The 23,827-nt window shown below is 45.1% G+C and overlaps 1 protein-coding gene across 1 annotated transcript in view; it reads right to left on the minus strand.

The window, feature by feature from the left end:
- ATG2A (autophagy related 2A) overlaps positions 1-23,827 on the minus strand; it is a 179,470-nt gene that overhangs the window by 110,100 nt on the left and 45,543 nt on the right. The window contains exons 6-10 of the mRNA XM_068259988.1: positions 18,234-18,410; positions 15,420-15,516; positions 15,171-15,332; positions 6,361-6,503; positions 3,861-3,945 (exon numbers count right to left, since the gene is read on the minus strand). Of these exons, the coding sequence (XP_068116089.1) occupies positions 3,861-3,945; positions 6,361-6,503; positions 15,171-15,332; positions 15,420-15,516; positions 18,234-18,410 (664 nt within the window). The remainder of the gene's footprint in view (positions 1-3,860; positions 3,946-6,360; positions 6,504-15,170; positions 15,333-15,419; positions 15,517-18,233; positions 18,411-23,827) is intronic.

Consider the following 23,827-nt stretch of genomic DNA (forward strand, 5'->3'; position numbering starts at 1 on the left):
CGTTCACTCTAACAGGCTGCTGCTGCTGGTTGGTTCTGTCGTGGATTTCCTTTCCGCGGGCAAACAGAACAAAATCTGATGATCCAGGCTGTGGTTCGCTGGCGGGTTGCCTCTGCTGTGGGTGAGGTACAGGGGATACAGGTGCTGCAGGTGTCTGTCTCCGCTCTGGACAGTCGAATTTCATGTGTCCGGGCTGGCAGCAGTAGTGACAGGTGACCTCTCCAGGGGCTGCAGGCCTGGGTGCAGCAGCTGCGCTGGGTGGCCTCTGTGGCGGACGGCTCACAGGGGCAGGAGAGTCTGCTGGGGTATTGAGCTGACCTCCTCTCCAGCTGGATGGGACAGTTCTGCGTGTATCAGTCACCCGGGTAGTTGCAAAGGTTTCAGCGAGGTCTGCAGCGATAGTGGCTGACGCAGGCTTGCGCTCAAGCACAAACTGTCGTACATCAGCAGGGCAAATGTTCAGAAATTGTTCAAGGACTATCAAGTCCCCCAGGACACCATAAGACCCTTTGGTGAGGCCTAGAGTCCACTGGCGGAGTGTGGTGAGCAAGCTGCTGACCACATCTCGGTACGAATCAGAAGACTTTTTCTGCTAGGCCCTGAACTTTTTGCGATAGGCTTCTGGCGTCAGCTGGTATTTAGTAATGATAGCGTCTTTTATAGCAGCATAATCATTATCCTTTTCCGCAGGTAACTCTGCGAAAGCATCAAGCGCTTTGTAGCGCAGCAAAGGTGCCAGATGTCTGGCCCACTGGTCTTGGGAAAGACGATACTGACGGCACGCTTTTTCAAAAGATCGCAAAAACAAGTCAATGTCTGTGTCTTTTTCAATATTAGCAAATTTAAATTTTGCACTTACGGGTGATGCTCCTTCAGCAGGGAGGCTGGGCGGTGAACTCCGGCTGGCCTGTTGAACCTTTGCCATGTTGAGCTCATGCTGTCATTTCTCCCGCGCCTCTGCAGATTGGCGCTCCTCACGCATGTACTGCAGGTACTTGTCCAGGTCAGTCTCCATCAGCTTTCGTAATGCCTGCTGCATTACCGGGTCAGTACAAACGGACAGTCCAGTACTGGCCGTTTCCGGGCGAGTACTTCCAGAAACTCTGGGATTGGGGTCCACACTGACAGTTTCTGGCGTAACTGTTGCAACAGGGCCCGCAGGATGCTCAACCTCTATACGCTCAGAATCTTCAGTCTCTGGTTCCCCTTGACTTGGCCAGATGGGTCGGCGTCTACCTCAGCAGACACATCCGGCTCCCGCGGTTGCTGGGTGTCCCATTGAAACAAGTCATTTACCAGGTCCTGGTGTTTCTTGCGGCCGACTTCAATGCCTCTCGCTTGGCAAAGAGTTTGCAGGTCCGCCAGGCACATGTTCTTGTAGTTCCCGGACATTTCCACGCCAAATAAAATAAAACTTTTGGGGAGGGGTACTGGCTACACAGTCTCTCTGTATATATAAAAAATATATTGCCTTCCAGCTACACCAACAAATTAGTTCGTTTCTGGATAGCGCTAGCGCTATCTTAGATACTTTCAGCACAACACAGGTCCCAACCGCTGCCAAACACTGTCACAGGAGCCCTAGTGGTCAGACCGCGAATCGCCTTCCAATCGGTTTCAGCACACCAATCATGCAAGCTGTGGTCGCGATCAGTGGGCAGAAACCGACAGAATTTGGGCAGCAGCCTGACTAGAAGGGAGCCTGTGAGGTACGGTAATTACAACTTTACACACCATTTCAGGGTATCTGCCACCACCACTGGTATGGGCCAGTGGACCCGACTGACTGACTGGTCCTGCGAATAAAACGGTTAAACACACTCTATTCTGTCTAGATAACAACAATAGTAGCGTCTCTTCAGAGACCTGAGTTCAGTTTCTGTGTATGCTGAATAATAGGGTAACGGAACAGTGAATGACTTTGATAAAGTCTTTTATTCACGGGCAATATAAATAATTAATACATACAGACAATTATTAAAATCAACAATTATTAAAACAGTAATAGCCAGTGTGAAAAATAAGAGAAAGGGAGAAAAAATACTTAGTTCCTGGAAAGATGTTCTTTTTGTGGGAAGAATCAAAGTCCTTGGTAAAATCCTTTGTTTCAGATCAAAGTTCAGAGTTCAGCAAGATGGCCGCCAACCATGTGTCCTCTGGCTGGCAGCAGACCGTTCTCCTATAGATGGAATGCGGAGGACTGAGGGAGTGGTCCCTCGCAAACACTTTTGAACAATGCACATCTTAGGGTGGAGCTTCAAGTACAGCCCAGGGGTTGGACAGGGGCGGTGAGCTCCCTGGATGGGTGCTCTATGCCCACCAAATATGACATTTGCCATATCTCGGCTTACGCTTTCCGCACACACATGACCATCACATATTCATATTTTTCAGACTAGGTCAGTTCATACGATACCAAACGTGGGCATGTTTGCATGCCCGGTTAAAAACGGTGGAATCCCCCGAGTTCTGGTTATGCCAGTGGCCCCAATTTAATATCAAAATACTCACAAGATCCGGACCAGCAGAATGATATAACTTTCACATTTCTCACCTGAAGGGTATTGCTTAAACCTGCTCAAAATCCTAAACTCCATGCTTTCTTATTCTGTCTATATGGCTCCGGCCAATCTGGGGGGAAAGCAGTGCTTTGAATAGAGTCACCATTTGGTGAGCCCATTGACATCTATCTGAGGTAATGAAAAGTAAACACTAGCCTCCTGAACACAAGGGTTTGTTCCTGCTCATTAGCATATCAAAAGAGCCATCCTGCAGTTAAGCTGATGCTATCTCTCTGCTGAGAAAAGACTGCAGATGCTCCTACACAATCAATCCAGATATAGCACGTCACTGGCAATCGGTGCAATAAACCGATTGCGTTTGCGTTCTCGTTTCTCACGGCTGTTCCGTGACAGCTTGGTATCTGGAAAAGTGCATATCTTTTAATACCCTGCAAGACTGATCCCTTCCTAAAAGCAATCCTGAAGTGGCACAAAAGTATATGTTAGATTCTTAGCTGAGTAGCGAGACACCTGTGGACAGTTGGATTGGTGGACTGGGGTGGGATCCGGGAATCCTCAGAGAGGCTTACCACTAATAAATTATCTAACTTGTATTCTTTTAGAATTGCAGAACTTTGCATTACATGTTGTTTATAAACAATTGTTATATTTAACTTTAAATGTGCAGATCTGCAAAATGTAACAGGTCTATTTGCATTTAAGCTGGACTAGTACTAGTACTTATGAACTACTAGTACTAGGAACCCTCACCGGTTCACAAAAAACTGCCCATGAAGATTAGCTTTTATTCATATCAAGTACAGACCCTTCCCACTTCGTCGAACCCTCTGAAAAAAAATAATCTGATATCCTCTCAACTCTACAGCCATTTAAATGAACTAGTATTTCCCCCCTTTGTTACTAATCACTGTGCATTACACAAGGCAAATTTACGTGACCTTCAGTTATCATCCAAGGTGATTAAGTACAAGAGAAAAATTTTTTTAAAGGTATACACACACACACACACACACACACACACACACACACACACACACTAAATGGAAATTGCCCGAGAGGTTCAGGAACCAATCCCTTGGACAACATCACTGGGCTGAAACTGGGGGGGTTCTGTGTGGGAGGGGTTAGGTCATCATGCCCTTTTCACCCAACACCTTTATCAAATGTACACCCCCCCCTCACGGTCCGAGCACAGATAATGAGATATTCAGTACTTGCTGGACTGTGTTGGACAAGCAGAAGCAAAATGATAAAAGGGGAAACAAATAATAATTGAAATATCTTGCAAAATAATGTCATTCTGTTCTTCCACACATGAGAAAAATATTTTCAACTCACCCTGGGACTTTAGAGGATTTTGTAGTGTGGGAATTGTGGCAGAAAATGGTGAATTTCCGTATCGTCTTGGACTGTTTAGCATCAACTGATTCAACAGAACACACGAATATTAGAATCAAAATAGCTTTTGATTAAAACAAAAAGTCAATACAGTACAAAAAAAAAAAATCACAAACAATCCGCTTAGAACAGATGAAGCCATCTGCTGTTATCTTTTACTTATTTATAATGTCATAATAGACTTGCACTGACAACACGTTATGTAGTGCTATACAATGAGGTGCAAATGACTCTTCCCCTTGAAAAAAGTTTCCTCTGCATTTGAATAGACTCCTCGTTTGTATTTGAACATATTTTGTTGGAACAACCTTTTACCTACTTTCACTCCCAGTACATCTTAAAGGGGCACTATAGCGAAAAATTGTAAAATTTTAAATATGTGCAAACATATACAAATAAGTACATTTTTTTCCAGAGTAAAATGAGCCATAAATTACTTTTCTCCCATGTTGCTGTCACTTACAGTAGGTAGTAGAAATCTGACAGAAGCGACAGGTTTTGAACTAGTCTATCTCTTCATAGGGGATTCTCACAGATTTATTTATCTTCAAAAGCAATTAGTGAATGGCAGTTGCTCTGTCCAACTGCCAAAAAACTGTGTAGCGAGCAGGTAGGCTGGCCAGCATCATTGTTTTAAATCCTTTTTAGGGAATATTTTTATAAAGAAGAAAAGCCTTGCTGAGAATCCCCTATGAAGAGATGGACTAATCCAAAACCTGTCACTTCTGCCACTTCTACTACCTACTGTAAATGCCAGCAACATAGGAGAAAAGTAATTTATGGCTTAATTTTCTCTGGAAAAAATGTACTTCTTATTTGTTTATGTTTGCACATATTTTAAATTTTTAAAATTTTCGCCCTAGTACCCTTTTAATAACCTTCCATGGGGTAGCTAGCCAAACATACGCCTGCCGTTGTGACTAGTGCAGGCAATTGGGGCACGGCGATCAGTAGGTGCAAACAGGGACCTTTGTATAAACCCAGAGAAGGCATGTGTCATGTTTAACCTCTTACGGTTGCGCCAACACTGGTTCCTTAAGGACCAGAGACTTTTTTTCCCGAATGCGAACAGTGAACAATGTGTTTGGCTCACAGTGATCACGGGGTCAGGAGCCAATGAAACCAGCTTCTGACCAAGATAGAGCTCTGCTGTCAGCGTGAGAGCAGAGTGAGCGGGTTACAGCGTCGCAGCATAAGTGTGGATGACAGGAGCGGCGTGTACGCGCGAATGTGGAAGTTGAAATATATATCCAGGCAGGGATAACAGACAGGGCTTAGATTTCAAATAGCCCAGTCTGGAAGTGGTTAAATGCCAGCTCATTGAAACACAATTGTGGTGAAATATTATCAGCTAATCTGCAGGGGTTGGCGAGCTCTTAGTGCAGCACTCCTCCTCTGCTACTGTGAACCTAGAATAATAAAGTACATAGAACTTACATTTAGAGCACTGTGGCAAGGTGGTAAATGACTGATATCAAGTAGATACAGGTCATTTACCACATCTATATAGCACACACAGCATAAAGCAAACAGTGACATATACAGTCGGCTTAAAGTATTACATCAGTAAATAAAGACGGTTGCAAAACGTATTTTTCATTAAAGGATAATTAATTTACAGCATTAGCTTACTAAGGGGTGCATGCACTTAAAATTCTTGACCCAAACTATACAACATAAACTAAGCAAAGAAGTTCAAAAGGGTTGAGCATTTGTGTGCTGTCCATTTTCTTATGCACTCTCACCACTCCCTGTACCTGTCAACAGAAAAGTTTGACTTTCATAAAAAGCCAAACTTTTATACAGGAAGAGGCAAGCTTGTGGCATGAGTCTGTCCCTCTTATACCACTCCCCTACCCCTTTCACATCCTCTGCCCTACCTCATTCGTGGCCCGCTAAGCTCACCCTCAGGTTTCAAGTTCTCACAGAAGAAGCGCTGACATGGAAGTTCTTCCGGGGTCAGGGCCATTTTGAAGATGGAGAACTCATTATTTGGAGGTACAGTGGCCAAATGGGACTATGCATTGTATGTTTCTTTGCATTGTATGTGTGCGGGTCAGGTGTCCTTTAAGCAGATGTCCATTAAAGTCTTGCGTATGATTAGTAGAGGGTAATGCATTGCATGTAATATATTGCATTCTGCTCTACTCATCCTGTGGTGAGACTACACACCCCTAAATCTCTTCTAAGCTGACATCTGATCATTAAAAGTACAATTTTAAGGCAGTCATTTTTATCCCCTGAAGTGATATGTGTTCCCTTTCACCAGCAGAATGTACAAGTATACAGTAAATCACTGCTGTATCTAAAATTCCCCCCCCCCCCCCCACCAGGCTGTTCATCACTGGGTGTGACCGCTACTTTCATACCTGTGATCTGTGCATTGGAAGGGGGCAGTAAAATACTGTATTTGTTAGTATAAAACAATGACCACTCTCACCCCAGGAGGGAAAGCTGGGCTTTGAAAGTGATGACTGGTGTAATCACTATAGATGGAGGAGTCGAGATCCACGTCAGACAATTCAGTTGTGGAACGGACAGAAGTGACACTGTTTGTCAGAGCAGCCATCGAGAAAAACATCTCTGCAAAGAGAAAATATTCATAATCAGAAATCTGGAAGAGTTATCCGTATAACCTTATGTAAAGTGCATTAAAACTCAAAGTTTAGGCTTCTTTTAAACTATGAAAAAGCCAAGAGAAAGGTTAGCTGAATCATTATTATGACAATAGAACACTAAATAGCTATTAACGAACACGTAGTTACCATGGCAATATTCTTCAAGGCCCATCAAAAAAGCTGTGCACTGTTGTCAGTAAATTACAAAGTGAATGAAGGTTCTGCTGATGCAGGCGCACATTCTGCTGCCACCCACTTAACCAGTGCTCATGTGATCTCAAAGGGGGTGCAGAATGGCACCTTCTTATTGCTCACCGGTTAGTTTTTCTTGATTTTTATGGACATAGTTATCTTCCACTATAAATAATGCATTACTATTTAAAGAGGGCCTAAACTGCAGTAACTTCCAGTAGCTAAAACATTTCAGGGCTTCATAAAAGATTCCAAATATTGAATATGATCATACCGTAATCTGCATTAGTTTATTAAACTTGCATATACATTTTCTATTTATGACCGATTCTTTGTATGAGGAATCAGAAATGATTCTTCGGGACCACTAATGGACAAAAATTTCCAAACCAATCTGATCAGATCAATGAAATATATCGATGTACAGAGGCGCCAACAGAATAAAATGCAATGAACAAGCGATAAAAAAAATTAAATTTTAGGTGGTGGTGGTGGACCGACCAACCCAAGGTGCCAAGCCTGTTCTGGACCTTTAGCTGTGTGATACTCCTGTTGTTTAATGCCTGAGGAAGCGGGATCTTGCCCGTGAAACGCGTTGCAGTGTACCTTGAAGTATATGAATAAATCGTTTTTGAATTTAATCAACGGCATTGAGTCGGTTTTGGGTTGGTCGGTCCACCACCACCACCTGATTATTTTAAACTTTTTATCGCTTGTTCATTGCATTTTATTCTGTTGGCGCCTCTGTACATCGATATATCCAGTTTTCCACCCTTGGTGGAAGGGTGATACACCCCTCCTTTTCTTCTACCACAGACAGCGACATCTTAATCCTGAGTGGGGACAGGTCTAATCTCCCCACCTGCCTTTACAGTGGTTGCCTGAGCGGTAACCCATGTTTGTAAGTATAATACTTACTTCTCATTTATTCCGTGTTTAAAACTTACTACACCATATCGGGCTCTCAGTTTGTTCTTTTTAGATCAATGAAATAGACTAGAAAATCTTATCAATTTCATGAATCTAATCGGATTGGATAGGAGATTTTTGTCCATTAGTGGTCCCAAACGATCATTTACAATTGTTCATACGAAGAATCATTCATAAACAATCGTTCAGGAAATTGAATTGTTAGTGGCCACCTTAATCACTTAACGACCGCCTAACGCTGATGGGCGTCGGCAGGTCGTAAGTGGTATTACATGGGGCCTTTCCATGTCAGTTCACGGAGGGTGTCTCCGTGAATAGCGTGTGAGCCTCCGATCGCAGCTCGCAGGCGAAATGTAAAGAAATCCACGCCGTTTACATCATACGGCGCTGCTGCGCAGCAGCGCCGTAAAGGAGACCGGCGATCCCCGGCCTCTGATAGGCTGAAGCCTATCCTAGGCGGCGCAGGACGGATCTCCGTCCTGCACCGCCCATTGCAATAGGGAGAGGGAGGGAGGGGCAGAGAGGGCGGAAATCGCTGCGGAGGGGGGCTTTGAGGAGCCCCCCCGCAAAACGCAGATAGCCAGCGGCGATCAGACCCCCCAGCAGCAAATCCCCCTAGTGGGGAAAAAAAAGGGGGGGGGGGGGGAAGTCTGGTCGCCCTGGCTGCAAAGTGATCTGTGCTGTGGGCTGGAGAGCCCAAGCAGCACAGATCACAGCAAAATCCCCTGGTCCTTAAGTGGTTAAGGCAAATGCCTTACAATGGAGATCATTTCTAAAAACCGATGAAGGGAAATATAACTTTGTCATTTCACACATTGAATTTGATTTCAGCTGCAATTTAGCTAGCATGGATTGAGGAAATGGATACGAGATACTAAAGGAAGATAATCGGTGTCGCAACCTGGTGGCCCGATCAATTTTTGATCATTTTCTAGATGAAATCAGGTGAAAAGATCAATCGGCCATGCATGCTGGAAAATCTTGAACTCAAGGGCTCGATTGGGTGAGCGTTCAATATCTTATCTGACAGATCCGTGTAAAAATCTCACCTCTGGTGTCAGCTGTTGCCACGAGTGTCTGTACCAGGTGGCACAAGGTGCATGATCTGTGACGTCACTATGCGCGCCTGGTGCCACGTGGTACAGGTGCTTACACTGCTGGACAGGTGAGCCTTTACTTAGCAAGGGCACACGGGGGACACTTTTATGGCGGAAGGGCAGGCAATGGAGGCAGGAAATTTTCATGCTGCGATTTGCAGTGTATGGGAAGGTAACAGATCCCTCTCTGATCAGATTCCATCAGAGAGGGATCTGTCTCATGGTCGATCTGCCCATACATCAAGTGATGCATGGCTACCTTTAGTTTTCAAACTGCAACAATCTAAAGCCTCCTGTCACCAAAGAGATCATAAAAAAGTCAATTTTTCAACAGCTTTTCATCCCAACTAACTGATGTCCAAAGTGTGACACCAGTAAAGGGGATACTTGCACTTCCATATTGTAAAAGTGCATGAATAGAAAGAACCCAGTGAGGCTCAACGAAACAGATTTCTAGATAAGCAGCACCAAGACAGCCAGTTCTGGATCATTTTAAATCAGAATTGTGGATTCAGAAGTAAAACTGAGTCAGAAAAATGTAAAACAAGTTAAGGAAATGTTTCAAGTAAAGCAATGTTACACTGCTTACATTGACATACACACACACACAAGCACATTGGATTACTGTACTGTAAGAGAGAGAGTTATTTTCGATGTGAACGTGCACACAAACGAACAAGTGAGGTGTTTGGTTAGAATTATATATGACAGCAAGAGAGCATGGGGATAAAGACTTGTGAAAAGTTCTGTTAACTACTTTGGCCTCCTGGACGTACTAGCTACACCCAGGAGGCCATGTGCGCTCCCGCGGCCGATCGCGCGCGTGCACGCGCGCTCCCGGCCGCGGATCGTTAGCCCACGAATCATTGAATCGGGCTATGGTGCCCGATCACTGATTCCTCTCCCCCGCAGAAAAAGCGACAGCTTCTCTCAGAAGCTCCGCTTTTTCTGGCTGTTGCGTCCCCCATGCGTCCCTCTAAGCGTATGTTACGCTTAGAGTGACGTCATGTAAACAAACTCATGGCCGCCATCTTGTGGCCAAAAAGTAAAAGTAAAAAAAATAAAACTGAACACACATTTACATTATAAAAGTACTGCTTACATCCCACCCTCCCAAAAAATACCCAAATAAAATGTTTAAAGGACTTACGAGGCGAAATTACTAAAAAAAGTAAATTACCTGCCTCATCTTTTAAGGCACGGAGGACGCCGTCCGCGCCGATCCGCCGGGTCCCCCCGCTCATTAGCCCCCCCGGGCCAGCTGCCGACCCCACGGCCCGGGTCGGGCTCTCCTGCTTCTCGCAACATGGCTGCTTCCTCTGGCCGCGGCTGCGCAGTCCGCCTGGCCGCGAGTGCGGCTGCGCAGCTCTAGGGCCAACCCCCCCCCCCCCCGATCCACGCTACGTAGCCTTTATTTCCAAATAAAATATTGTCGCCACACATTGTTATAGGGACATAAGTTTAACGGTGTAAAAACCGGGATACATGGGCAAATACAATGCGTGAGTTTTAATTATGGAGGCATGTATTATTTTAACCTCCTTGGCGGTTACATTTTTCCGCCAAGGAGGCTGCATTGCACTTTTTTGTTTTTTTTTGTTTCATGTAGCTACCTGAGTGGTAGCTACATAAAACACCACTAGAGGGCGCATGTGTCCCTCTAGTCCGATCGCCGCCGGCCACAAAAGTAAACAGGAGATCGGAGATATAGAACGCAATCTCCTGTTTGGCTTCTCCTGTTGCCATGGCGACGATCGGAATGAAGTCATGGACGTCAGTCGACGTCCTGACGTCAGACCCATCTGATCCAGCCCTTTGTGCTGCCCGGGACTGATTGGTCCGGGCTGCGCAGGGCTCTGGCGGGGGCCCTCTTCCGCCGCTGCGTGCGGACGATCGCCGCAGAGCGGCGGCGATCGAGCTGGACGTGCAGCTAGAAAAGTGCTGGCTGCGCGTACAGCAATTTACAGGACAGGAATTGCCCCACCAGGGGCTGAGATATCCTCCGCGGTGGCTTACCCCGAGCTCAGCTCGGGGTTACCGCTAAGGAGGTTAAAACTATAATGGCTGAAAACTGAGAAATAATGAATTTTTTCAGTTTTTTTCTTATTCTTTCTGTTAAAATGCATTTACAGTAAAGTGGCTCTTAGCAAAATGTACCACCCAAAGAAAGTCTAATTGGTGGCGGAAAAAAACAAGATATAGATCAGTTCATTGTGATAAGTATTGATAAAGTTATAGGCTAATGAATGGGAGGTGAACATTGCTCGGATGCTTAAAGTGAAAACGACTGAAGGCTGAAGTGGTTAAATACATAAAAGTAATGAAATAAAAACTGTATGTACATAACTAGCAAGTCACTAGCCCCCCCTCCCCCCCCCCCCCCCCGGGGCATTTTTAGGTATAGGCAGTCCAGGCCACTGCCTGGAGTACCATTGGTCCTGGGGAGCGCCAGGTCCCTGATTAAGCCCCACCCCTTGAACATAGCCATGCCAAAAACATGTCTTTGTGCCTGCTTCTGCCCTCCTTTGTGCCTCTTTCTGTCCCCTTGTACCACCTTCAATCCCCCTGTGCCACCTCTGCCCCCCTGTGTGTCCAGAGATGGATTAAGGTGAAATAGTGCCCCAGGCAAGCAACAACTTTGGGCCCACCCTTGATGGCCTCCTAGCTTTTTTGGGAAGATTTGTTTCGGCTAGCATAAACCAGGCCCCTAGACTCTCTCCAGGTCCCTGTCTAAGCTGCTTTGTGGATATAATCCAGCTCTGTGTGCGTCCCTCAGTCCCCTTTGGAAGTCCCTCTGTCCCCTTGTCCCACTATCTGTTACTGTCCCCCTCCTGTGCTCCCCCAGTTAAGTGTGTAAAGGCTGGGTATAGCGTATCAGAAGCTGTGCTCTAACCTCCCCTCTGGAGTCCAAGTGCTGTGCCTGTGCGACCATGCTAACTGTTTTCTGCTCCCTCTAGCGCTGGCTCTCCTCATGTAGCGTGTAATCACGCTACATGCGGTAGGAGATGCCGGGCTAGTGGTGAGCGGACAGGCAGAAGCACATCACTTGACCCTTCAGCTGTGCTAAGGGGGACACTAAGCTGGGGTAGTACAGGAAGGGGGTGTGCAATGAATTGTGACAGGATTGGCGGGTTGTTTCTATCTCAGGGACTCGCTATATAATGCATCCACCCTTTACGGCACATGGTGTGTATACTCCATGTGCCATATGGGGGGGGGGGGGGGGATTGACAAAAAGGCTAGAAATGCTCCTGAGCACCCCACACATCTACTTCTTTTTGCTTTGTAAGCTAACTCAGACTGCAGTTCTGTGTCCTCTGCATGCAGCGCAGTGACAGGAATAAAATCGATATTCCATTATCAGAAGCTGTAGAGAAGGTTAATTCAGGACAGTAGATGTCTATCTTCTGCCCAGTGATGGATAGCAGCACTAAAATAAGGCTGAGGTGAAGACGGAGCACAGAATAGTTAGTATGGTATAATAAGCTACACAGGCTCCGTACAACTTTGAGCTGCCAAATTATTAATCACAAAAACATACAGATAAGTTAAATGCCCCCCCCCCCCCCTCCCCTTAATTGGCCCTAGACTACGATGGACATATGACTATGGTAGAGATTAGATTGTGAGCCCTTCGAAGTTAGTGACAAAACTATACTCCCTGAAGCACTGCGGAAGATGTCAGCTCTATATAAATACTAAATAATAATAGTAATAATCCCAATGAAAGCAAACGGGTGTAAACCAACAGAGAACAATGTAAATATACAATAAATCTAAAATCACTGTACATTTATTATATGTAAATACAAAACACTTGTTGTTCAAATTCAGCATTAATCTAGTTAGTAGATTACATATGTCACAACTGAATAAGCAACCAAGGCCTCGATTCATCAAGACTTATCGAATCAATTCCAGACAGCTCGGTAAAATACCGAACACGATAAGTTGATTTCAGGATTCATCAAAGTTATTTACAGCTGTTAGCGAGCATTCGGTAATCATTCGGTAATGATGCGATAAAATGGAAGAAAGTGCAATTCATGAAAATGAAAGTGGGCGTGGTTTAGCGTTAAATTTAGGATTAGTTATCTCCTTCACTGCTCTGTCGTTATTCCTGTCAGATCATTGCTGACAGAGAAGATGGAGCCATTAGAAGTGGTTATGTAGCAGCTGAGAGTGATTAAAAGGCGCAAAAGGGCAAGAACAAGGTCTAGAACCATATCAATTTGCAAGAGAATGGATTTATTTGCTATACCAGGACATCTGCATTTCTCCTTTGATTCATCTTGTAAGAGAACACAGGCAGTGGCAGGGTTAACTTAATTGCTAGCTGCACTACATTTTTTCAGAAAAGACTCCGATCAAGCCGCAGCTGGCGAAATTGTGGGATTGTCCCAAACCACTCCCAGAATCCTGGTCCATGTGTTCAGCCCTATTCGGAATGTTGCTACATGGTGCTCAAAGGACTGCCTTTTTGCCCACAATTCCACGGGAATCTTATATCCTTGTGTTAAATTACTGCTGTAAAATGGAAATATCGGCACGTTACCAAATGGTTACCGCATTGTTATTGATATTTTATCGAAGTCACACCGAACGTGGAAAAACCTTGATGAATACAACTAGAAATCAATAAACTTCGAATTCGGTAATTTAACGAACTGGAAAAAGTTATCGCAAAGACAATGATGAATCAAGGCCCAAGTACCCTCCTTAACTTAGTCACACCAGGAAAGATTCTAGAGGTGATTTTAAAACTCAGAGCAAACCTCTGTTATTCCAGCAGAAACAAGGTTTTATTTTATTTATTTAAAGTGAATGGGAAATGCATTTAAAAAAAAATTAAGCAAATACTTACCTAAGGAGAGGGAAGGCTCTGGGTTGTATAGAGCAGGGCTTTTCAATGTTTTCACTCATTGTACCACTTTTATCACCTGAAAAATTTGAAGTACCACCAGTGTGCCAGCACAATAGATCTAACCAGATCAGGCTCGGCTGTTTCCAGAGGAGCCCGAGCGGAGAGCTGCTACCGCGCATACACTCACACTAACAAGGAGATATTCGAGGGGTTCCAGCGCTGGATCCCCTCTACTGAGGAGGAAGGGGGAAGCCTCTTTAGGATCAAGAGGATTCCTCCTCCCGGGGCACTTTTTTCTTACAGGTACACTTTAAGAAAGGGGGGGGGGGCATATGGTAGGGGAATAGCAGGAGGCATTGGTGGGGAGGCAGAGGAGCGAGTGAGGGGTAGCCAAACTTTGTGGAGGCAGGACGAGACCAGGACAAGCGGCAGGTGGGCAATTAAGTAGCAGACAAACTTGGAATGTACCACCTGGCCAACAGTAAAGTACCACTGGTGGTACGCGTACCACAGGTTGAAAAGCCCTGGTATAGAGCCTTCCGTCTCCTCTCTCGGTGCTCTCTATCCTGTGCTGGCTCCCCCCCATTTCAATCCCCCGCCAAAAGGGTATTTGGAAGTCTTCTGGAGCCGTGTCCTCCCTAAGGCGTGCGGCTCCATACTGCACAGGCGTGAGCATGCAAGAGAGCGTGCTTGCGCAGGTGCAGTACAGGGCCGCCCTTCTTCTGGAGTACTCGGGCTCCCTGAAGACTTCTGAAGCCTCCTTCGCCCGGGTAAAGCAATATTTGACTAATTTAGTCAAATACTGCTACCGGGCGAGCCAGCACCGGAACGACGGGACCAGGAGAGGAGCCGGAAGGCTCTATAGGACCCAGAGCCTGCCCTCTCCTTGGGTAACTAACTCATTTTTTTAAATGCGGTTCCCATTCACTTTGAAGGAATACCAAGGTGACACGTGTCATGATGAGATAGACATGTGTATGTACAGTGCCTTGTACAAAAATAAATTTGCTGTGTTTCTTTTTTACTTTCTCTACCTGAAAGAGTTAAACATCAGGAATGCAAGTTACAGTTTCTGTCCGGTCGGGACCTGGACAAACTATAGCATAGCCCTCACTGATAAGGAATTACAGCCATAAAACACTTCCCTGGCATAAAATGGCTTATCTTCTAGGAGAAAACCATTAAGAAACCTGAATGTGATTAGGATTTGTATCTTTCATACTAGTGTTTCTCAAACCTGTCCTTGTGACTTCCCAACGGTGCATGTTTTGCAGGCAACCTCACTTGTGCACAGGTGGGGTAGTTAGTGTCTCAGCTAGGTGGATTCCATGTAGATGAGACACCAATTACCCCACCTGTGCATAGGTGAGGTTGCCTGCAAAACATGCACTGTTGGGGAGCCACAAAGACAGGTTTGAGAAACACTGTTTCATACATTTCTAGTGTGAATTCTATGAGTGCTAGCTTTAAATGTCAGTTTTAATGCATATCCATAGTGATAGCATTGCTTGAAGGGTTTCTATATAAACAGCTGAAATCAAAACATCACCTCCATTCTCCAAAGTCTGAAAGGGCACCAGCTCAGGGTCTGGAATGAAGAGGGATCCAGGTCCTGACTGCAGCTGCTGGTTCAGGTCTTGTTCTATCATCTTCAAATCCTCCATGTCCAGAGGGCGACTTTTCAGCAATTTTTCTCTAATACTGCTTGATTCTACAAGCACAAGAGGACACAGGAATATGTTACATTCTGAGTACACCATGAAGATACAGAAATGCTGTGTCACAGGATCCTCCTCACCTGAAATACTCAAGGCATCCAATAACTGTTGTAAGTTAGCTACCTGACATGGATTCAGGAACAAATGCAGAGACCCAAGTTTCCCATCAATCTCCAGCTGCAAACAAACAAAAAAATCAGAAAAGGGTTCACTGTACTTATAATACCTATAACCTATAATGAGTTACTGTGTTCTAAATATCTTCCTCTCTGCCCCACTGGCATAAAATGTACTGACACTAAAGATCTAAGTAAGGTTATGCTTAACGTGCTGTAGTTTGGTACCAATCTATCAAATTAAATCTGGTGCATTCATATTCCAGGAGCATTTTGTAGAGGTTCTCCCCCAATTGGTGTTCTCCTCTGTACTCCCATCAGTCCCCAGTGTCCCCTTCTGTCCCCAGATGCTCCCTGCTGTGCCCACTGTGTCTCCAGTATGTCCCCAGTGTATCTCCAGTACGTCCCCTGCTGTCCCCACTGTGTCTCCAGTCCTGCTGTCCCTAGTTTGCGTCCTGCTGTTCCCAGGTGCCCTCCAGTATGTCCCCATTCTGCCCTCAGTGTGCCTCCCCATGTGTGTCTGCTCCCCCTTTGTGATCCGCACCCACACCGGTGTCATTAGCGATGTAGCGCTCGTCTTCCCTAATGCAGCGGCTTCTGCGGGGATTGCAGACCTCTCAATAATGCACGGCTCCCCCAAGTGAAAGACTGATGATGCAATCAGCAGAAGCAAATACTAGAGGAGAAGTGTGGAAGTGAAGAGAGGTCTCCAACCCCCGCAGGAGACCCCGGGTTAGATAAGATGAGCGCTACACAGCTAAATACACCGGGGGGGAGGGGGGGGGGGGATGAAGACATAAGCTGGGGGCTTGCAGACATACATGCGAGTTGCAGGCAGGGAGCAGACCACACGGGGGAACGAGGGGCACACACGAGGGGCAAACAGCACACAAGGGGTAGTGCAGGGAATCCCCGACATGGCGTCATGCACCCTACTTTAAATGTACTGCAAGAACTGTACTTCTATATTGAGATGTTTTGGTTGTAAAGAGAAAGGGACACATTGAAAGATGAGAAGTTGTTTTGGTTGTAAAGAGAAAAGGAAAAATTGAAAGATGAGACGTTCCGAAAAAGTTTTTTTGAAAAAAAAAAAAAAAAAGGTCCATAACTACTTCTTCTAGGGCTCTTTCACACTAGGAGCTGATCCGTGCGTTTAGATGGATCGCTCCTAGGATGCGTTTAGAATAGTAAGATGAAAGTCTATTTGACTTTCATGTTAACTTTTACAGTAGACAAAGCATTCCAGAGTGTTATGTTGTGATGCATCTGGGAGCTTTGTAACGTCCAGCGCTGGTGTTCAGGGATGAGCTCCAGATCAAATTTGGATGAAATCCAAATGAGTTTCATTTGGATTTCATCCTCTAATTAGTGCAGCTGAGCGGGTGTGTGCGGGAGGGGGGGGGGTTAAACTTACCCAGCAGCCTTCTTCTTTAACCCGTCCAACGCCGCATTCCAAGCCGCAGTCACGCGACTACAAACACTTCCTCCTTCTGGGTTGAAAGAGGAAGCGTAGTACGTGTGTGGCACGCGCCGTGGGACGGGTTAAAGAAGAAGGCTGCTAGGCAAGTTTAACACACGTCCCTCCCCCCCCCCCACCCCCCCCCCAAGCTCATCCTTGCTGGCGTTTTCCTATCGGGTGGATCAGAACTACCGCCACTGATCAGCGTTGCACCGCAACTCCCCAATGTCGCACCACAGGTCATAACACGTGCACAAAATCGGGTTCGTGCACACATGATCTAATGTGAAAGAGGCCTTACCTTACCAGGCCCTTACCCAACAACAACTGGGCTGCTTGCTGCTGCTGTCTGAAGCATTTTAAGTTAATTGAGAATTTGTTAATCCTGGGAATTTCTTCAGGGTCTTCCTCACAAGTTACACAGAGCCCACCTTCCCTCAAAACCCCCTCACATTTACCCATGTCCCTGGATAAGGTCCAGCTATGTTTTCTTTTCTTTCCTTTTTTAAATCAGCCAATGTCAGCCAACCAGCTATGTTTTCACATGGATGTTTTTACCTGAGGTTCTTATCTCTTAAGGAGACAGGCCCCCAAAATTACAGCAGCCAGAGCATGTAGCCCTCAAATTCCCTCCTACTACTGGCAATGGGAGAGGGCTTGGTTCTAAAGATGCTCATTCCTTCCTGCGGGCCATACCCACCCTGAAGCCAGCAGCAATGCCAGCAGTGTTGGGACCTTGAAATTTTCAAGCTCACTTAAAGGCAGATCAGGATCATATGTGTTTATTTAGTAAATAATAATTTTATAAGTAGTTTTCAATTGATACAATCTGCTCGCAAACGACCCCAAATGTATGTAATTGTCTTCTAGGCACTATTTCCTCCCGCATCCCAAAAACATACTGAAAAGTAAATTGGTCCCCCTCCCTCCTTTCAAAAAAAAAAAAAAAAAAATAGCCTGAGGCTATGGTAGGGATGTTAGACAATAAGTATAGTGGAAACTAGATTATGAGCTCCTCTGATTGACGGTTAGTCACATGTACAATGCACTCTTGAAAGCCCTGCTGAACATGTCTTACCTAAACAAATAATGATAATTTATATACAATGTTTAACAATATTCATTTACAATTTACACAGTATGCAGTTTGTAATTCCTTTTAAAAAAGTGACTCTTTGTTGCTCCTGATGGAGCGCGTTTGGCATTCTAAGACCAATATGTAATTCTGAGCTCCTAGTTATAGGCTATGATATCACAAAGTTCAGTATAATTACCATAATCCGGGGATATAGAAATTAGTTAAAGACATTTTGAAATACCTTTGGTCCTGGGAACATATCATTCTGTTTTAACTTAATGATCAGTTCTGTACAGCCAGAGCAGCTGCCTATTTGGAGGGTAGGGGAGTTGGGCGGCGTGGGTTTTGCAAGTCCACTTGATGATACTGAGGAATGCATGGACTCTGGCTCTGTAGGTTTTGAGGGTGCAGTTGTATCCTGTAAAAGAAAGATAGTGAGAAACAGATGCTACACTGCACTATGCAGATCATCAAAACTTACTTAAAGGTTAAATTGCCCGACGTAGGTTGATTCCATCCTACATGGTCCAAGAACAACAAATTGGATGTGCAGGGCTTCCTTAAAGGGAACCTTAACTGAGAGAGATATGAATGTTTCCTTTTAAACAATACCAGTTGCCTGGCAGTCCTGCTAATCTCTTTGGCTACAGAAGTGGCTGAATCACTCACCTGAAACAAGCATGCAGCTAATCCAGTCTGACTTCAGTCAGAGCACCTGATCTGCATGCTTGTTCAGGGGCTGTGGCAAAAAGTATTAGAGACACAGGATCAGCAGGGGAGTCAGGCAACTGGTATTATTTTAAAAGGAAAATCCATATCCTTCTCAGTTTAGGTTCCCTTTAATGATCAATGTCTGGCAAAAAAGTCCTTACAAAGATCTTACTTATTACATGATCACTATTTTTTTTGTTTGTTTTGATTAGCCAGTGACAAAAAAACAGGTTCTGAAGTATACGGTCAGGAGCATCATTCAGAATGATCAATCGTAATCAAAACAGTGATCCAAAGCATTCAGATTAGAAATCAAATCTGAACACTGATGCAGCCTGTGGCAGGGAAATTAACTAGCGCTGGGCTCCAAGTCACATTCCAGCTCTCTGACACTTCCTCCGTCACAGCTGGAGTGAGGTATTAGAGAGCTGGAGCGTACCATGAGGCACAGCACAGAGGTGGCGACAGGGCTGAGTTAACTCCCCTGCCACAATCTACGTTAGTATTTTTAAAAAAAGGGCCCCTGGGGGGTACTTACCTTGGGAATGGAAAGCCTCTGGATCCTAACAAGGCTTTCCCAGTTCTCCTTTGTCCCAGTGCTAAGACCCCCCGAATAGCGGCGAGGTAAATATTTACCTATTGCGATCCTGCGCAGGCGCACTAGCGGCTCTTCGTTCGGGTCTAAGGTGGAAACTGCAGAACCCGATTGATCTGCTCTACTGCGCAGATGCGAGTCCTTTTAACACGAATGAAGAGCCACTAGTGTGCCAGTGCAGGGTCGCGGTAGGTAAATATTGCCCGCGTCTGCACCCTCTTGTCAAGCCTTGTTGAGGGCTTTTCGGGGGAGCCAGCACTGTATTTCTCGAAGCTACAGGGGAGGAGGATGCCTTATTGGGACCCTGAGGCTACACCCTCCTGAGGAAATTATCCCCCGGAGGTTTTTTTTTTTTTTTTAATTACAGAGTCTCTTTAACCACTTAAGTACCAGCGATCTCTGCTCCCTTAAGGAACAGAGACCGCTCGTACAGAAACTGCAGAATCCCGATGGCATACCGACGAATCGCCGCATATACCCGTCGGGATCCTGGGCCACCCCACTCTGCAGTCTCTATGACGGCAGAGTTCCTGTGAGCCGGTCAGGAGCCACTTTCATTGGCTCCTGGACCCTGTCTTTTAATGTAAGCCAATGGGAGCAGCTTACATTGAAAGACAGGGCCAGGAGCCAATGAAATCGGCACCTGGCTCGCTCACAGGGCTCTGCTGCCAGAGAAACAGGCAGCGCCAGTGAGCTGCGGCGACAGACAGCGGGGATTAAGCGGCGGGAGCGACTGAAACGGTGGATGCGCGCAGCAGCGGCTAATTGAAATCTATGCCCTGCCAGCCAGGTGACCATCAAAACAGGGTAAAGATTAGCTCGGTCCTTAAAGGATACTGCAGCCCACAGGCTGCGGAGAGATAAAACCTGCAATGTGTAGGGAAAGAAAAGGACATACTCACCGCACCGCATGCTAGCTTTATAGTGGAGCCGCTGGAGCGCCCCTGCAGGAGGCAAGGGGAGTGTCCGGGTCAGGGGTCAGGATAGTCGGCTAGTACGGGAGCTGTGGCTGACGAGCAGGACCAGATGGCAGGGAGGAAGGGGAGCGGTGAGTATGTCCTTTTCTTTCCCTACACATTGCAGGTTTTATCTCTCCGCAGCCTGTGGGCTGCAGTATCCTTTAAGTTAAATCAGTTACAACGCACAATGGGTGCTTATTGAAGTGCTTCAGTTTGATCTCCTTAGTCACACAGTAATGCTGGGTACACATGATACGTTTTTCCGCTCGATTTTCCACCTGATCGTTTTTCCGCTCGATTATGCACTCGATTCTGCGCTCTAGTCTCTTATCTTCCGCTCATTTTTCTTATCTTTTTGAATTCACTTCTATAAGAAATCGAGTGCAGAATCGATCGGAAGGAATATCGGACATGTCGGGAATTATTTATCAAATTCATCTATCGAGCAGAACGACGTATAGAGTGTACCCAGCATAAGGCCTCTTGCACACTGCATGCATTTCAGATTCCGATTCCGCTTTTTAATCTGTTTTTACATCCGATTCCGATTCAGATTTTTAATCTTAACTGCATGCTGCGTTTTTTGATCCGTTTTTCTGTTGAATGTATTCAAGGAAAATCGGAAACGGAATCGGAATCGGAAAACGGATTTGTAGTGTGCAGGGAGCCTAAGAATTACTACCGATTTAGATTAATTGCTGATGTCCTTTGTATAAACTTTTGGCTGCGTTGGGATAGTCCTCTAGAAACAAAGTGGTAAGTGCCTTGTAATTTTCCTTTAATCTATATTATTTGAACATTATATTTATTTAGTGTTTATGGATTGAAAGGCTAAATTAATTAATTTGTAACAAAATGAGACTAATGTTATGTGTACATACAGTAACTTTCTACACTCAACTATCAGTACTAAAGTGAAAGATTGCCTTACATGAGATCATCATTATGGATTCCAGCACATTCAACTATTAACTCTTATGATTCTATGGTCACTATGTGGTTTTCTATCATTTCACATAACTAATTGCTGGCTCCCTCTTTTACTTATCTCCTTGTTTATGCATTTATTTAATGATGAATGTGTTTAATCATAGTCTTTATCTACCTATTGGTTATTAGTCATTGGTGATACTCTAGTTAAAATTAAATAATTGGGTTAATTTAATTTTAATTTATTTTAGTTTTAAATTTGTATGGTGCTGGATTATTTATATTGTGCTATATTACAAATCTGGTGGTCATTAATATTTTTATACATCTCTTAACAATTTCCGAACCTATGTTGGACTAAGTCCAAAATTGATGGTTTTCCTCTTTAACTCCAATGTCAGACATAGTCATCACAGTGCCAGCCCCTTTGATCTCTGCCGACTCCATGCTGTGCTACATAATGTAAAATTATATTGGCACATTTGTGCTCCTCATTGCCTGCATTGCCACATGATCTAGTCCGACATGGCGTCATGCTATTTAAAGGGATACTGTAGGGGGGTCGGGGGAAAATGAGTTGAACTTACCCGGGGCTTCTAATGGTCCCCCGCTGACATCCTGTGCCCGCACAGCCACTCCCCAATGCTCCGGCCCCGCCTCTGGTTCACTTCTGGAATTTCAGACTTTAAAGTCTGAAAACCACTGCGCCTGCGTTGCCGTGTCCTCACTTCCGCTGATGTCACCAGGAGCGTACTGCGCAGGCCCAGTATGGTCTGTGCCTGTGCAGTACGCTCCTGGTGACATCAGGGTGAGCAAGGACACGGCAACGCAAGCATAGTGGTTTTCAGACTTTAAAGTCTGAAATTCCAGAAGTGAACCGGAGGTAGGGGCAGAGCATTGGTGAGTGGCTGCGCGGGCACAGGATGTCTGTGGGGGACCATTAGAAGCCCCGGGTAAGTTCAACTCATTTTCCCCCGACCCCCCTACAGTATCCCTTTAAGTGTTGATAAAAAGTATGACACTGGTCTCCCTGTTGGTCCTCCTCCAACATCTATAGCAACTGAACACAATGCTTGCCTATAGGGTAAAGACACGTCTGTGCAGTACCCGGCTCTGGGCTGTCACCTGAGGGATTGAAATTTCGATCTCTGCAGGCAACGGTGTTTGCCTGTGTTACCCATCATTTATAATTAGTTATCACTTAGGGCCTTTGTTACCTACCTATCAGTACTTTTTTTCCAGTGCAAGCTCAAAAAGAAAATCTAATTGGCTGGTAAAGAAAAGGAGAAACTTCGGTAAACCTGCCTTCCTGAGTCCCGATATTTATGAAATTTGAGAAATCTAGTACATAAAACATAATATACAAGGGGTTGGACAAAATAATGGACACACCTAACACCTAACATTTTGGCATCATAATCTTTGAACATGTTTTAAAGCGGTATAATACCCTGACATAATATTCAATAAAAACATGTTTTCCTACTTTTTAAATGCCATATGGTTATCATATTTGCATTTGTGCATACCGTATATACTCGGATATAAGTTGACTTCGTGTATAAGTCAACCCCAATATTTGACCCTCTTAAGCTGGAATTTTTTAATTACTCAAGTATAAGTCTATCTAGCAAAATTAATGGCTGCATAGTAGACTTGAAGCCTTGCACAAGACATAATGAAAACATAGGGAAATGCACCCTGTATGTATTAAGAGAGTTTAGCCTGTCTAATCCCCATCATCTGAGTCTAATAACAAGTTGTAATTTGATCTCTCCTCTGTGTCACCTGACAAGGCAGATAAGCTAATTTGAAAGCACAGGATGTTAACAATATACCTGCTTCCATGAAAGCAGGAAGTAGACACACTACAGCTGATACAAATTCTGCGATACATCTGCAAACAAAAGGCATTTTTCTTTTAAAGGTTATTATGCTATTGCATATCTTTTAGAGCAGAGAGAAAGATCTGAGATCAGGTCCGCTTTAAACAATAAACCCTTCCCAGAGCCCCAGCACTGCCAGCAGCCAGCGTCTCTCTATCCCTCCCCACAGTGCTAAATCACCGACAACACAATAAAAATCCCCCCACCCTCCTAACACAACTCTGTAATGTTATGCACTGGGAAGGGTGCTTCTTTTTGTCCCCTTCCCCGCAATGCTAAACTATTTTGTGCTTCTATCCGCTCTCTCTCCCTCCTCTGTGCGATCTAATGCACAGTGAGCACTGCAGCAGAAGCCAACACTTACAGTTCCATTGCCAGCGCTGAATCCTCTATACACTCTCCATTCATGCCGCTCTCTGTCCAATAGTACAGCTCTGGTTTCTGATGTCATGTGACTTCATGTGTCATGTGACATCGGGAGTCGCACTGTACAGAGAGGAAAAGAGGGAGTATAGAGGATACCGCACTGGCAATGAAGCTTAAATCGCTGGTTTCCTGTCATGAAAAGCTGCTTGCATCAGGGATAGTCAGGTCAGGACAGTGATCGGTGGCTGTAACGGAAGGATTTTTTATAGCGGCTTCTACTCCCGCAGCGGTTGTAGGAGCCGCTCTAAATCCCTCCGTTCCAGCCACCGATCATTGTCCTCACCTGCCTATCCCTGATGCAATGCAAGCAGCTTTTGAAAGGACACTG

This window comes from Hyperolius riggenbachi, chromosome 11 (genome assembly GCF_040937935.1).
Source record: "Hyperolius riggenbachi isolate aHypRig1 chromosome 11, aHypRig1.pri, whole genome shotgun sequence".
Classification (NCBI taxonomy): domain Eukaryota; kingdom Metazoa; phylum Chordata; class Amphibia; order Anura; family Hyperoliidae; genus Hyperolius; species Hyperolius riggenbachi.